This window comes from Haliaeetus leucocephalus, unplaced genomic scaffold (assembly GCF_000737465.1).
Source record: "Haliaeetus leucocephalus isolate CR32 unplaced genomic scaffold, Haliaeetus_leucocephalus-4.0 Scaffold751, whole genome shotgun sequence".
Lineage (NCBI taxonomy): Eukaryota > Metazoa > Chordata > Aves > Accipitriformes > Accipitridae > Haliaeetus > Haliaeetus leucocephalus.
Window position 1 is genome coordinate 6807183 of NW_010973187.1, and position 14513 is coordinate 6821695.

The window sequence follows — 14513 nt, forward strand, 5'->3', positions numbered from 1 at the left end:
TGGACAGTGTGTTCTCAATAAACACTTGTGGGAACTTGCCTGTGCCCAGCTTGGGAAGCAGTTTCTCCTCCTCTCCCAGCCTGCTTGAGCTTGGACCAGGAATTTCATTACGTTTCTTGCTGCGCTCAGGAGCGGTTGCTACTCGTTTGAAAGCACATGGCTGGTTGCAGACGCAGCTGGAACTGGCTACTGAGATAGGAAGCAAGCTGAGAGATAAGCCACTGAATTTGTGTGTTTTGGTTCCAAAGAAGACAGCAAAAGACAAGAAAGATGCTGTTAGCAAGGCCAAGCAACCCTTAGGAGATTAATTGGATCCACTGGAACATATTTATCTGTGTTGGACTGTGTGGAAGGGTGTTGAACAGGATAAATTCCTGACTGCATTTCAGTATTTCCAGTGACAGCTCTGAGCATAAGCATGGCCTTGCGACGGAGCATAGTTAGGATGTTGCACTGGTGGTTGAGATTGCTGAAACACATGAAGCAGTGCTATGCTCTGAGAGCTGTTAAAGGTCTGTGACCCTTCATAACTAATTGGGGGAAAAGATAAAATCTTCCTTCAGTAACGCTTCTTGGATCTCTACTCTTATAGAATAGGAAAGTGATCTCATCTCTCAGTGGACACTTCATATATCTTGTATATTTGACCAGAAATTGTTGTGTTTTGAGGTACAACACTTGCCAAGTTTTTTAGTTTTCTCTGATTGCCCTGGCCCAAGATTCAGTATGCAAGCTCAAAAACTGAGGTTGAGAAAGGAGACAACCTCAGCAGTCTTATAGTTCGTGTCTCTGTGGTGCTTTGATTCCATAAAAATAGCACTGAGACCAAACCACCTGTCTCTGGAATTTTTCCACATGTGGGAAAAAGCAGTATAGATCATTATAGACACTAGAGCGATGATGTATTTAGTCATGATGTGTTAACTTAGTGACACTTCTCACCTTTGAGAAGAGTCCAGTGACAGAATTGCTGTCTCACAGTAGTTGCAGCTGCTCTTCACTTGGTGGCTGAAGGTTGCAGTCCAGCTGGCCAGCTTAGTTTGTTTGGTCTACAGGACTTGCAGACTACACCTGAGGTTGTCTGTGCTGCTGACCTGCAAACATGCAGCTTGGCATAGTATGGGATGGGACAAGGGGGGAAGGTCTGTGCCAGCCTCACTGAGCAAGTTGGGTTTAGGACCAGGGAATGGTACCAGATGCACGTTATTCACTACCGTGGACGTGACCAATAAATCCTGAAAACATCCCAATCCTGATATCCTGATACAGTAAGACCCTTAAGTAACAGGTCATCACTATTCAGCTCATTTTAATTTCCCGGAAATGCATGCCAGCTTAGCAGAAGAGAAAGCTGCATAAGAAGAGAGTGGGAGAACTGAACACTCACACCCAGAAAAATATGCTGAAAATGTGTCTGTAAAACACCATGACCTTTCACCACACCCTGAGCAGAGCAGGGCTATGCACAGCCCAGATCTGCGAGTCCTTCCCGAACCCGTGTTTTTGCCTGTCACTGAGCAGAGAAGACATGCGCACAGGCATAGGAGTTTGGCAAAAAGAAAGGCTGATTAAGCTATTCCACCTCCCCAGTTCCAGAGCAGATTTCCAAATCTCTGAATACTCTGTTAATTAATAGGAATGGCATTGGGTAGTCTTCTTTCAAAACAAACATCCTGATATTCCATATATATCTTTGTCGGGTTTAATTCTTTGTGCTGAAATGAACAAGATTCTTTTCCATTTTTTGGTTTTAAATTCTTGTTTAAAAAAGGGTTGAGGTACCCATTGTCTGAATCAGATCAAATATATTTGTTTGCAGGAGGCAAGGTGATGCTGTAGGTATGCTAGTGTGAAAGTGGCAGACTGAAATTGCTATGACCTTACGTTGGACAAAATTACACAGATATAAGTGCTCCTGACAAGATGCTTTTGTTTTTTGAATAAGATATAGCAAGGCAGTATATGGTCTGTGGGCCAAACCCAGCCTTCTAGCCAGCTGCTTTGCCTCGCAGGAGCTTTCATCTACCACATCTTCCTGGGAAGAGGCAAGCAGGCTTCCTGCTGCACCTCATCTGAGAGCCATTCCTGCTTCTCTGTGGGTGGAAGGAGGAGTGTGAGAGGGGAGGAGAGATGAAGAAAGCAGAGCAGGGTGCACAAAACCTGTCAACCGACTCCCTTTAGTGAGAGTGTGGGCAGTCTGAGCTGTGCCCATGAGGAGGCATCTGTATATCCATAGGGCTGGATCTAGCCCATGCATGGAATTGCTCTTGCTTTTTTCTGTGTTAATAATCACACTTTTAATTAAAATAATAATACTTAGATACAATGCCTAGGGGGTTCATTGGAACTGATAGGTGGTTGACTGTGGTGCTGTGAGTTGTTCAGACAGCTGAGAATCGCTGTCAGGCAGCAATGCTGAACATGCACCTTTCTCCATACCAGTTCCCGGTGGCTCAGAAGTGTGGTGGGGGGTGGCAGAGAGCCAGCGTTAGCTCTGAGCTGGCGTCAAAGCACCAGGGGTCTTTCCTGCCTCCTAGAAGGAAAGAATTTGGTCTTTGCAGGTCACTGTGAGATGCACATTAATAAATAAAACATGAACTGAGCCATTAGATGCCAAAGAGTAGAAACTACTTTGGTTGACTCTTTCTCACTCTAATTTTACAGTGGTGTAAATACACATTGTTACTTTCAGAAGAACGGATGAGGTTTAATCATGCTCACTGCAGAGTGCTAGAAACATCAATAGTTCCCAATAACATAGAGGAATAGTTCAGTTCGTGCCAGTTAAATGACTCATTAAGGAAATCAGTCATCGCCAGAATGACCGATGTTGTACAAACATCACGAAATGTCCTAGAAAATTAAGAACCATATGAATCATACAAATCACTCATAAAACAAGCAAAGTGTTTTGAGCACTAGCCTTTGAGTAACAGTCTGTAATTGGAAATGATGAGTGAAAACACACTTTATAAACTGTTTGTTACTACGTCACAGGACAAGTTTCATCCCATTGTTTTGGAAGGGGAAGGTGCACTATAACCCGCCGTGCACCTGGCCTGCTTGTGCAGCCAAGGTTTTCGTTCTGCAACCTACATTAAATGATGTAAAAATGTAGCATGTGGGAAAGATTAAAACACTGTTTTTCTCATGGGAAAGTATTCTAATCACATTGTGGTTTTTCCTTTGGTTAAAGAAGGGACTTCGGCCCAGAAACGTTAACAGCCAAATCCACAGAACGTAGAATTTAGAATCTTTCCTAAATTCTGTCTGTACCTTTGCTGGCTAAGACTTTGCATACAGAGTATGGTTTTATCAAGACTGAATCCATCCTTCTACCTGCTACCATGTAAAAATCTAAAAATTTTTAAAACCTGCGTGACTCATTCCCAGAAAGGCACAATATCTAATTTATGGCTACATTGACAATGCTGCTTTAATTAATTTTCTTCATCTTTTTTCTTGTTCCTCTGCTTCTCATATCTCATCTGTTTGCATTGCCTAGATTTTAATTAAAAAACCCTCTCCTCTCTAAGGAGCAATCTGAAGTGGCAAAAATAATCACTTAAAATATTACAGTCATTAAAAAATTGGCTGCGGTCAAAGCCATGCATTTTCAATTTGCCGACAAACGATATTTTTGTTTCCTTTTAAAGTGTGTTTTTTATTTGAATAGCATACGCCAGCCAGCCTGGCTATCAGAGATGCTCCTCCAGCTGGGTGGGCTGCGTGACAACTCCTTAATGGGGGAAATTGATGGCCCTCTGCTCGTGTAGAGGTGAAGGCATACTGGGCAGATTTCTTTCCATCTGCCGTCAGCCCTTTGCAAGCTGGCACTGCCCAAATGCCCAACACATTCATTCCAATGCAAGAAATGTCGCCAAAAAATAAATTGTGAGGGTACAGCTGTCTGAAAGAATCATCGGGGCCATTAGGCCCAGGAGAGATAATATGAAGAGGTGCATCAGTGTTCGTCTCTGATAAAAACCTAATTAAATGATGGTAAAGATGACTGTGGATACTTTAAAGGCACAGAGGTGAACAACATTTTCATGGGAGCATGGGGACGAGCCTCGGGAAGATAATATGCAGCACCTCAGCCAAAAATCTGTTTCACTGAGGAATTTCACACTAGTGTTTCCTGTTGATGCTTCTCTGAATGGCACAGTTGTATCATCTAGTTGCCCTCTGTTCTGCTCTCCAAGTAAAGAAATCCCATACTGTAAAGCCAAAAGGTATTTATTGATTCACAAGTTTGACTTGAACAACTGGGACAGACGCTGGTTTGGATGAACTTCAATGCTTCTGTTTACATTCCTAATCTTTGTCTTTTGAGCTTCTAAAAATCTTCAGGGCTGTGTCCTTAGCTGCAACTGTGGCATGGGCTGATCTGGTTGACGCTTGTGGTACTTCACATGGCAGGGTGAATGGGAGACCTCCAGAGGTCCCTCCCAGCCAAGAGGTCACACTGAGGATAGCAGCTGTCTCCTTACGTGGTGCTCTCATGCAAGTCTTTAAAAATATAGCATGTTACATGATGTAGGATCCCAGATCTTACCTGGGGCCCTTAAGCCATTTAGATGCTATGGAAAGTTGGTCAGTAGTTGTTTATGAAAACATAAATAGGTGCAGTTGGAAAGTACCTGCTTCACCAAATCTGATTTCCCTGCTTTTGCTGACCAATGGTTTTGAGCAGTCCTAATTGAAACCCTTCTGCATCTCAGCTGATCAAGAGGCTTTCCTAAAAGCATCTACCAAAAAAAGATGAAAGCTGTAGGTAGAAGATGTAAAATGTAAGGAGTATAGAGTAGAATTAGGAGGATGACAGACTCCTGACAAAAGTTTAATTTTGAAACCATGCACTACTCTCTCCCATAGTCTGTATCTTCAAATTATTAGCTAATGCCTTCATAAGGTACAACAGAAAGCTCACCTGAATTAATAAGACTTGCTGGCTCTCATAGACAACTTGGCTAAGAACTGTACTCATAGACTAGAAATATTCATAGATAACAGCAATTTTAGCATGAAAATGTGTTTTTTGTAGTAATGGTACCATTGTAGCGTCAAAGAGCCCTGAGCGAGGAATGTACCACTGCTGCCTCTTCAGGCCCAAACGAAAAAGATAGCCTGTGTCCCAGGAAATTGCCATCCATTTATAAAACAGGAGATAAACTGAGGCTGGGGAGATGTGGGAGTAAAAGGAAATATTGCAAGAGGGGAAAGTGCTTATCCCAGTAAGCAGTGGATTCTTCAGTGTAATCAGTGACAAGGCTTGTTGAGGAAAGCACTAAGGAAGTGTCTGAAGGACATCATCTTGTGGGCAATTTGCCAAGCATGGTGGGCAGAATGGGCAAGGGCACATCAGTTTGGTTGTCTCACCAGCAGATGTAGTGGCAAGCATCGGCAGTCAAGGAAAAGTGAGCCACGAGATGGTGCATATGGGAGATGATGGAGGCAGGTGAGGATGAGCCATGCAGGGCCTTACAAGTAGGGAAAAAGCAGTGATACCATACCTATCCAGCAGACAAACTTTAGAAACACAGAAAATTCAGAGTGAAGATTAGATTGAAAGCAAATCCAAGCATGCTGAGAGATGGGAATGCATCCAGCCAATTTTCATTTTGCCCTATTCATGCAAAGCAATAGCTTAACAGTTGCAGCTAGTGAATAATAGAATTGGTAGTGCCAGATTAAATTAAACTGGTTTTTTTCCCCTTGGGATGACCACAGTCCCTGAACAGAACTTGGCTTCTTTCCATTTGGCAACAGGCGGGGGTTGTTTATTTAGGAATACAACAGTTTACTTATGGCAGGCTGATAATCCCACTCCAGTTGCAAACAATGGGAAATAGCTAGTGGTGTGAAATGGCTCCATTCAAGTGCTTGCAAGTGTCCTATGTTCTATTATGTAGGTGATTTGGGAGAACACTTTGTTTAATGAAGGTTATCAGATTTGTCAAAGGATTTATTCTGTAAATTAATTTTTCCTCACAAATTAGTTAACTTTTCAGTGTTGTAATTTGCACAAGGACACACTAAATGTTCCACATGCCTTTAATCCCCTTTAAATAAAATTAAACTCTGCTTTAGTTTTGGACCTACAGCTGATGCTTCCATGGTAACAAGGAGCAATATCCTACAAGTTGCTGTCATTTGGCCTTTTTAGTTACAAATTTTGCACAGCAAGCTAATTTGTTCTTATCTAAAAAATCATTTAAGTGTAAATAAACATGAAACGGAGAACAAATTTAATCTGGAATTTGTAAAAGAGAGCTCTCCATCTATCTGCAGTTTAGGGAGTATCTGCATTTTAGGGAGAACTTAATCCAGTTAGTTTCAAAATACAGTACATGTTCATTCCACATTTTTTATCACTTTAGAATGACAAAAAAAAAAAAAAAGACCTGTAAAATTCCATCCTTAAATACTGGAAGTATATAGACTACCACTGCAAGTGTAAAGCTTTTAATTTGGGAAGGAGGCAACACAGTATATAAATTGTACCTTAGTTCTTAATTTCTAAAGGCTTGGATTCAAATCTTGGGTTGAACCCAAGAGAAAATGGGTCTGATGGTTTCAATTCAGTCTCTAATCTGTTCAAGCCCTATTACAAAACCGCAAAGTAATCCAACACAGTCAGTAGCCGCCTGGCTGTTGAACAAGACTGACAAGGTAGTTGGGGGCAATGCTGGTGAGGGACCATCTCCTGTGGAGCTTCTTTTGCTCGTGGAAAGTTTGGCTGAGTGCTCTTTGAGGTTATTCGCCCCTCAGCAGCCCATCGGATGAAAAAAAGTAGTAAAAGCAGTGACAGATAGCAACTGCTTGGAAAATGAAAAGAAAAATATGGAAGCTAAGTGTGAACTGGGGGTGATGATTATACAGGCAAGGGAAATTCGGCAGGTGGGAGAGGACGAGATCATGAGCAGAGGAGCCATGGCCCTTGCTGGGGCAGCACGGCTCATGCAAATGGGACTCATCCTCATCTGCTTCTCCCATGGGCATGTGTCCAGGGTCCCAAATGGTGGCACTGGGGCAAAAATGTACTAGAAAATGATGGCCCTCCCTCAGAACTTAGTTAAAAGCTGTACCTGTGTTTTGAGCATCTTACTCTTTTTAAAGGTAATGAGCTTCTATTACTGGTTTCATAGGTATGCAGAATAGCAGAAGGAGTTAAACCCCAGTGTGAACTTCTCTTCTGCATAGCTGTTTCACGTGAGATTCAAAGCTAACATGAGCAGGGGGTGATTTGAGCCATATGTTGTGTGGTTCATTAACACATAAAATATGCATGAAATACATATTCATAGATACCATGTAGCTGTGTATAAAAGCACGAAGATAGTTTTATAGAACTAATGAAATAAATGATGCTTTTGAGCTTTCATAAAGGGTTGATCATACACCACTGTATAAATAATTACTTATTCACCCCTTTGCCAAACTGCCCATTTATTTATCTTGACAACCTAAATGGAAATTCCATCAGATGTACTTCAGTAAATATTCTGTTAGACAGCAGAAGGACATACAAACGTTAAATGATAATCGGGTTGTATCTGTTTTGTGTTTATTTTAATAGATGGCTTTCATCAGCAAGAGATTACTAATTACATACCACACTATCAAGTATATACTTACATATAACTTAGCACCTGAGAAATAAGTAAGGCTTATAAAGGATTTTCCAAAGCTTGTATGCAATTGCAATAACTAGCTCAGTAGGATCTATTTGTCTATTTGTTTCCTGAGACCTGAAGGGTTACATATAAATTTGAATTAAGTTTTAGCTTGAATATTTATTTTTAGTGTATTTACTTGACTGCCTGCAGATAATAGGAGTTTTGTGGCAGATTGATTGACAGATAAAGGAAACTTCTTTTCTGTTCAGCAAATGAAGAAAATGCTGAAAAGCAAGAAGCAAAATAAATTATTCTTAAAATTCTGATAGTAGCAGTACCTGTTAGCATGAAGGATAAAAATCAGTGAAAAAAAGCCATTTCTCAGTCAATTATAAATAACTGCATAGTAAAAACAGTGTTTTTCTGAGAGAAGTAAAATATAAAACTGTTTCATTAATTTCTGCTAGTTATAAAATATTTGATGTGTAAATTATTCTGCCTTTTCAGTGGCAGCAGCTTCATATATGGTGCGCTGTGTATATGGTGCAGTAACAGAGCAAGGAGACTTGTGACAAAATATATTTCATTTCTGTGATAAATTATCAACACTTCAGAATCTTTCTATTGCTTTGACCTTTCTTTGGAAGAAAAACACTTTAACAGCAATTTGTTTATTTTAGCGGTTGAAACAGTCTACATTTGTATAGTGTTTTTATTTCTTTAAGTGATATTTAGTCAGTGTTAATAAATATAGAGCTGTTGTCATTCAACTAGAGACCAGAAAGTCTCTATACAAAAATCAGACTTCAAGTATTCAGATTTTTTTCTAACTATGTGTAGGCACCTCTACAAACGTAGTCACAAATTACATTCCTAAATATAAATTAATTGCTAAGTTAGTGGCAACCATACTCAAAAAACATCAACAAAAGAATTTCAATTATGTCTCTTTGTTGCATTGATAAATGAAGGAAGAGTTACAGAATCTGACAAAATGTGTTCTTTTATACTTTTCTCATAAAATCCCATAGACAAAGATGTACTGGGCAGTTTTCATTTCTTGCCGCGTCTTTCTCTTTGTTAAAAATTTAATTATTCACTTACATGTCACTACCATGACCTTTTTAAACGCAGATGAGGTGATTGTCATACTTTCCCCCGGAGCATTATGAAGGTGTTCAGAGACAAGAGGGCACTGCATAGACGATATTGAAAAGGTCAATGCAATTTGGTATTATTGTATCTCTTTTTCAGATGTTGAACTATGGTAAGAATGCAGAATTATTCTAATTAATCATTTTTTATTTCAGCTTTCACTTTTAATGTGACCAAAATTTCCCCCAAATAAGTGTTTGAGCTAATTACTACTTTTATTAGTATTTGTTGTAATACAAACAATTCAATAAAATGCCAAGTTCTCAGTTTGCATTAAGGCCAGGTAGGTCTTCTTTAGAAGCTCCCAGCATCTGTTTCAGCTACACATGTGGATTTGGCAGACTTTTACCATTTTATCAGACACACAAGAATGCAGAATTGGGATGGGAGAAAGAAGAAAATCTGTACTGTAACCTCCATGTGCTCCTCACGGGTAGCTTCTTCCAGGTCGATACTCCTAGAGAGTCATAGTAGTCAGGGCATGTTGGGGCAGACACATGGCTTCATCTGACGCTGCTGAGGTGGTATAAACAGAAATGCAATAGGAAAAGCAGAAGAGTTGGGTTTGGGGGCAGCCTCAGGACCCCTGAGACTGCTGTATCACAGGAGCTAGTTGCCTATAGAGCTATTTGTTATGCTATTCAAATTAAATACGGCAAGTATAGCCTTTTCACTTGTACACTTCAGGCCCAAGGTTTACTGTATGGCAATTTTACACACAAACACCTCTTCTAGCAAAAATTCAGGCATGGGGATCTGATGTGTTTCACAGCATGAAAGTTAAGCTGACAAAATACCCATAGCAATATTTGATATACTACTGAAGTTATTTGTACACACAGTTGTGTATGTGCCAGACATAATGGCAATACTTCAAAATAGAAATAAACACCCAAAGATATGGTACCTGTCTTTTCTATGCAAACACAATTTTACAACGGTCTGTAGTGCATTTGTAGGGAAGCAGGTACGAGATTAGGAAGGAATCATCATTGGGGGTGGGCCAAGAAAGATAAAAGATGACTGTCCATTTTTTATTTTTATTTTGTTTCAGTCATCGGTGAGTCATTAGATAACATACAGCTTGCTTTGAGCTCTGACAGTGCATGAGCAGGACACCTTACAAACCCGTTGTAACGTCACCTCCCATGTGCTCCTTTTGTCCACAGCATAGCTGCCAGTCGGATGGAAACTCCATCTACTTCCACGGGACAGAAGGCAGCGAGTTCAATTTTGCCACAACCCGGGATGTGGACCTCTCCACAGAGGATGCCCAGGAGCAGTGGGCAGAGGAATTTGAGAGCCAGCCTAAAGGGTGAGTGCCCCTCACCTGCGCAGGGCTCTAAGCAGGTGTACAGCATGACTCCAGGGCTGAGGAAACTGGATAAACAGAGAATTGCGTTTTGTCTTGGCTGTGTAGTCAGGGAAGATTGTAACTAGGATAAATACCAATACAATAACTAAGAGATGATTGTGGATTTTAGGAAGGAACAAGTCCAGAAAGCCCAGGAGGAACAGTCTGTTTCCAGACCATCCTGTCATCAAAATTTTTAATGAAAAAGTCATGCTTGTGAATTATGTAGTCATTCTGAAGAAACACATGATGTTGATCTGTTTTTTCATTCACACCTGAGTGTTGTTAACAAACTCATATCCATATGAAATCCAATTTCTTGAGAAATTCATGCCCCTCCAGATCGCTGCTGCAAGCCATGCTTTGCCATGGCAGAGGTCCTGCTTACGCAGAAGCCTGCAGGTGCCAGTGGAGGGGGAGGAGGATGTGGAGGCAGGACAGCTGAAGCAGCAGCCTGCTCTCACCTTCCAGCACGGAGAGCATGGCCATGCCTGCCGTGTAAGAGCTTGGGATCTGGCTGATAATTTACTATTTTTACTTTAAATATATACATTGGGATTCAAAAAGTACCTGTAAAGCCAGATCCAGCAGGGACTGCTGCAAGGGCACAGAAAGTAAAGAAACCATCTAGGACAGCAAAATTACTACTCTTACCAAAACATGAGTGAGCTTTAAAGTATCCTGATAAAGAAGTATCATTTTATATACCTCAGTGTATAAATTCTGACAAAAAGAAAACCAACAATGTGGTCTTGATTCTTTTTTATTTAAAAAAAAAGAATTTCATTAGTTGCTGTAACCGCAGGGCAATGAGAAACATACACTGTTAATTTATGGGTCTCTGCTGAATGTTGATTTTAACCTACAAAGTACTTCAGATCATTAACAGCTGATTCAAATGCTGCCTATGCTGTGCTGAAGGTAAAAGAGCACCTTTTAAGAAATGCGTGCTAATGTGTCCTGTGGACGTGTGGTTTAGTTGGGGGTTACAGAAAAAATATTCACTGTGAACTCTGTCCCAGTTTGAATAATCAACCCATGGCGCAGTAGGTGCTGTTTCAAAGGAAAGAAAATAAGTACGTGTGTGTTTTGTGTTAGGTGACCATGTGGGATACATTTGAGCTATTCTCTCAGTCTCTTTTTCATCTTGAAAAACAGGATGGGAATGTTACCTGGGGAAGTCTGCCCTGTCTGTAGATCCTGTGTCTGCTGGACCAGGTGTTTAGTTAAGCTAAGTTGGGCCAGTTACCACCCTGGTTAGGAAATGCACAATTTCTTCTGAATTAGGAATATTACATTTTCACTGGCACACAGTGTCTAGCTCCAATCTGCAGGTGCCACTGCTCCCAGCTAGGAGCAAGGCAGGGTGCAGCCGGCAGATGCATTTTGCTCTCTCATCCTGCGTGCAGTCCCAGGAATCAGGACCTGATCTGCCCCCCTGCATGTAAAATCTTGATGGTGTGACAGCCTACCCTAGCAGGGGGTAATTTTGTTTTCTGAGGCACTAAGCGGCCAGCCCAAGGCCTCACAATTCTTCCGGTTTTTTTGGTTTGGTTTGGTTTGGCTTTTTAATTTTTTTCTTTTCAAATTTTATTCTATATTAAAAACTTCCTTCTTTCAGTTGTTGCTATAAGAATGGAGGTTTAAATTGCATGCAGCCGTGAATACACACTGAATTCGGGTGATTTATGGACTACATCCCCATGGTATAAAATTGTCACCACCACTGTCCCTCTTTGCAACATTTCTGTGGGGCTTTGCTTTGAGAATTGTACACAACTGCAAATATATGAGCTTCCTTAATACCTTCTTAGAGAAATATTTTTGAATGCTATTTGAACTATATTTGAAATACTGTTTTACTGTATTCAGATAGCCACAGAAACACTTTATACCCGAGACAGAGCTTGCAGGAGCTTCTCAGGCTCCCATTTGTAATGTCAGCTGGAGCCTGTCAGCTCTCAAAGGAAAGGCAAAAGCATCCCTGATAAGGGAGAGCAAAAGGAGGGTCACATGTAGGGGTCATCACCACCTTCCTCTGCACCAAATGTTCTCGAAGGTGAGACAGCTGAAAGAGCTCAAGAGTGAGGGCAGAGGAGCTTATCATTGCTTTTTAATAAGCAGTTGATTGGTACTTTTTGCATGTCCCACCTAAAGCAGTAGGCTACATGGATGGGGGTTGCTGTTGTTAGTACCACGTGTTTTCCCACTGTCATTCTGCTTTTCTTTAATTGATAAATTAGGGCCTGATCCTAAAAGTGGACAGATCCCCGCATCAGGCTGCCTCTGCCTCTAGCAGGTACATTGCTGCTTTGGACCTCCATGTCCACTTGATCTAGTTTAGATCCATATATCGTTCTATCACCTAGTTTGTAAAGAAGAATTTCAAGAGTCTTGTGAGGGATAAATTAATTCAAATGTAATGTTAAATCAAGAATGTCCACATCTCTGTCATGCCATCACCCAGATTTCTTCTCCATTTGTCCTTACAGACAGTGTGTTGATGCATTTCTATTAAAGTGCCAGGTTTTTTTAACGTTGTAGAACTTTCTGGTTTTCATTTCTAATGATACCTAAAAGGAGAGGATCCCTGGAAACATCCATGATCTGCATCATTCATGACCCCAAGTTGTTTTGTGGGTCAGTGCAGAGAGTGTTTTAATTGAGCTAAATAGAGCATACAAAAGATCAATGGAGCATTGTGAGATTTTGTCATGTAAGTTAAAGTAGGCACAACTGTTTAATTTTGTACTTGCATTCAGCCCAAGAGACCCATTTTCAAAATTGTATTTTGATTATATTGCACATTACCTTTAAAAAGTCTGCACGACGAATTAGGGTTAGGTTAAACTATGCTTCCATTAAAATATTTTTATTTATATCATAAAGCTTTTCAGTGATGTGAAGCTCACTAATTCCTGTATAAAAGACTGACAGTTTTAAAGCAGGATTTCTAAACAGGCACATTGCTGATCTGTCACAGCTTAGGTCAATAGGGAAACTGGCAGCTTTTAAGAAGATCCTAGAAATACATTTTTAAATAGTTGGAATGGTTAAACTGATAAATAGACTGTTAAGTTCTCAAAATGGCAGTTTTTGAAATTGTCATATGGCACATAGCTGCTAGAGATTCTTTCTGCTGGAGGGGGACAGGAAAAGGCTCTGCCTTCCCACAAAGGTTTCCGAACTTCAATGTTTTCTCATTCATCCTGAATCAAGCTGGCTAGTTAAATGATTGGATTATCAGGATTTAGTGATTCTAAATAATTTCATTGTTTTATCAGCCTTATAATTTTGAAATACTTTATTATGAATTAATTAGGATTTCAACATGGATAATAATGTATCAGACCAAAATAATGTACAAGTTTTTAACAGTTTCTAATCTTCCAAAATATTTTAATCAAGTTTTGAAGAAACCAACGCTTTCATGATGAAAACATATTTTTAGTAAAAAATATTTAATTGAAAAATTCTGCAACAGCTCTTTTAATTATCACTGAATAAAAATAAGATAAAATGTTGTACAGAAAAACTGAGAAAGATCGTATCATCACATATTAGAAACACAGCAGTCTTTTTTCATACTCTGTTCATGTGTTAGTTAAAAACAGTTACCCTAAATGCTCAAAAAGATGAAAAGAGAACATTTTCAGCTATTACCTACATATTTAATGACTGTATAGCAGATATGGTGGACATGTGCCTTTTCAAGTTTCATTGATCTATAAACCTTATATTATGCAAAATGAAACAGAATGCAGTTATATTTTAAACATTTTATGCCAGAAAAATAATGAAGATGATAGAACAATGCTACACTAAATATTTAATAACATTCATTAAAAGCCTCATTTTTTTAATAATTCATGCTTTTCTGCCAATTTATTTAAAATATTTACATTAACTTTGCTTTATTTGAGCCAACTGAGTTTAAAAGCCAGTATTGAATATGTAAGTAATGTCATAGGAATCATATTTGAAACACTGTGTTTTGTTCTCCTCTGTAAGAGTAGAAGCAGCTACTTTTGTATGTACAAATGAGCTCCTAGAACATGTTTTGTATGAGTTTTATCAGTAACATGCCACTGCACATTGTTGACCTTTCCAGGTGGGACATATTTGGAGCCGTCATTGGTACTGAATGTGGGACACTGGAATCTGGCTCAGCTATGGTATTTCTCAGAGACGGAGAAAGAAAAATATGCACTCCATACATGGATACTACAGGTTATGGGAACCTAAGATTTTATTTCAGTATGGGTGAGTATATATATTCCTAATGTAATACAACATGTGAAGCATGTGAGATTTAAATTGTGCGGTGTGCCTAGAACTATTTTAAATACTCCTCAGAAGAGGATAGCTCTGATTTGTGACTG

General features: G+C 39.8%; 1 protein-coding gene across 1 annotated transcript in view; it reads left to right on the forward strand.

Annotated features, from left to right (window-relative positions):
- Positions 1 to 14513, forward strand: part of RELN (reelin) — a 320676-nt gene that overhangs the window by 188432 nt on the left and 117731 nt on the right. The window contains exons 12-13 of the mRNA XM_010581098.1: positions 9947 to 10092; positions 14243 to 14394. Of these exons, the coding sequence (XP_010579400.1) occupies positions 9947 to 10092; positions 14243 to 14394 (298 nt within the window). The remainder of the gene's footprint in view (positions 1 to 9946; positions 10093 to 14242; positions 14395 to 14513) is intronic.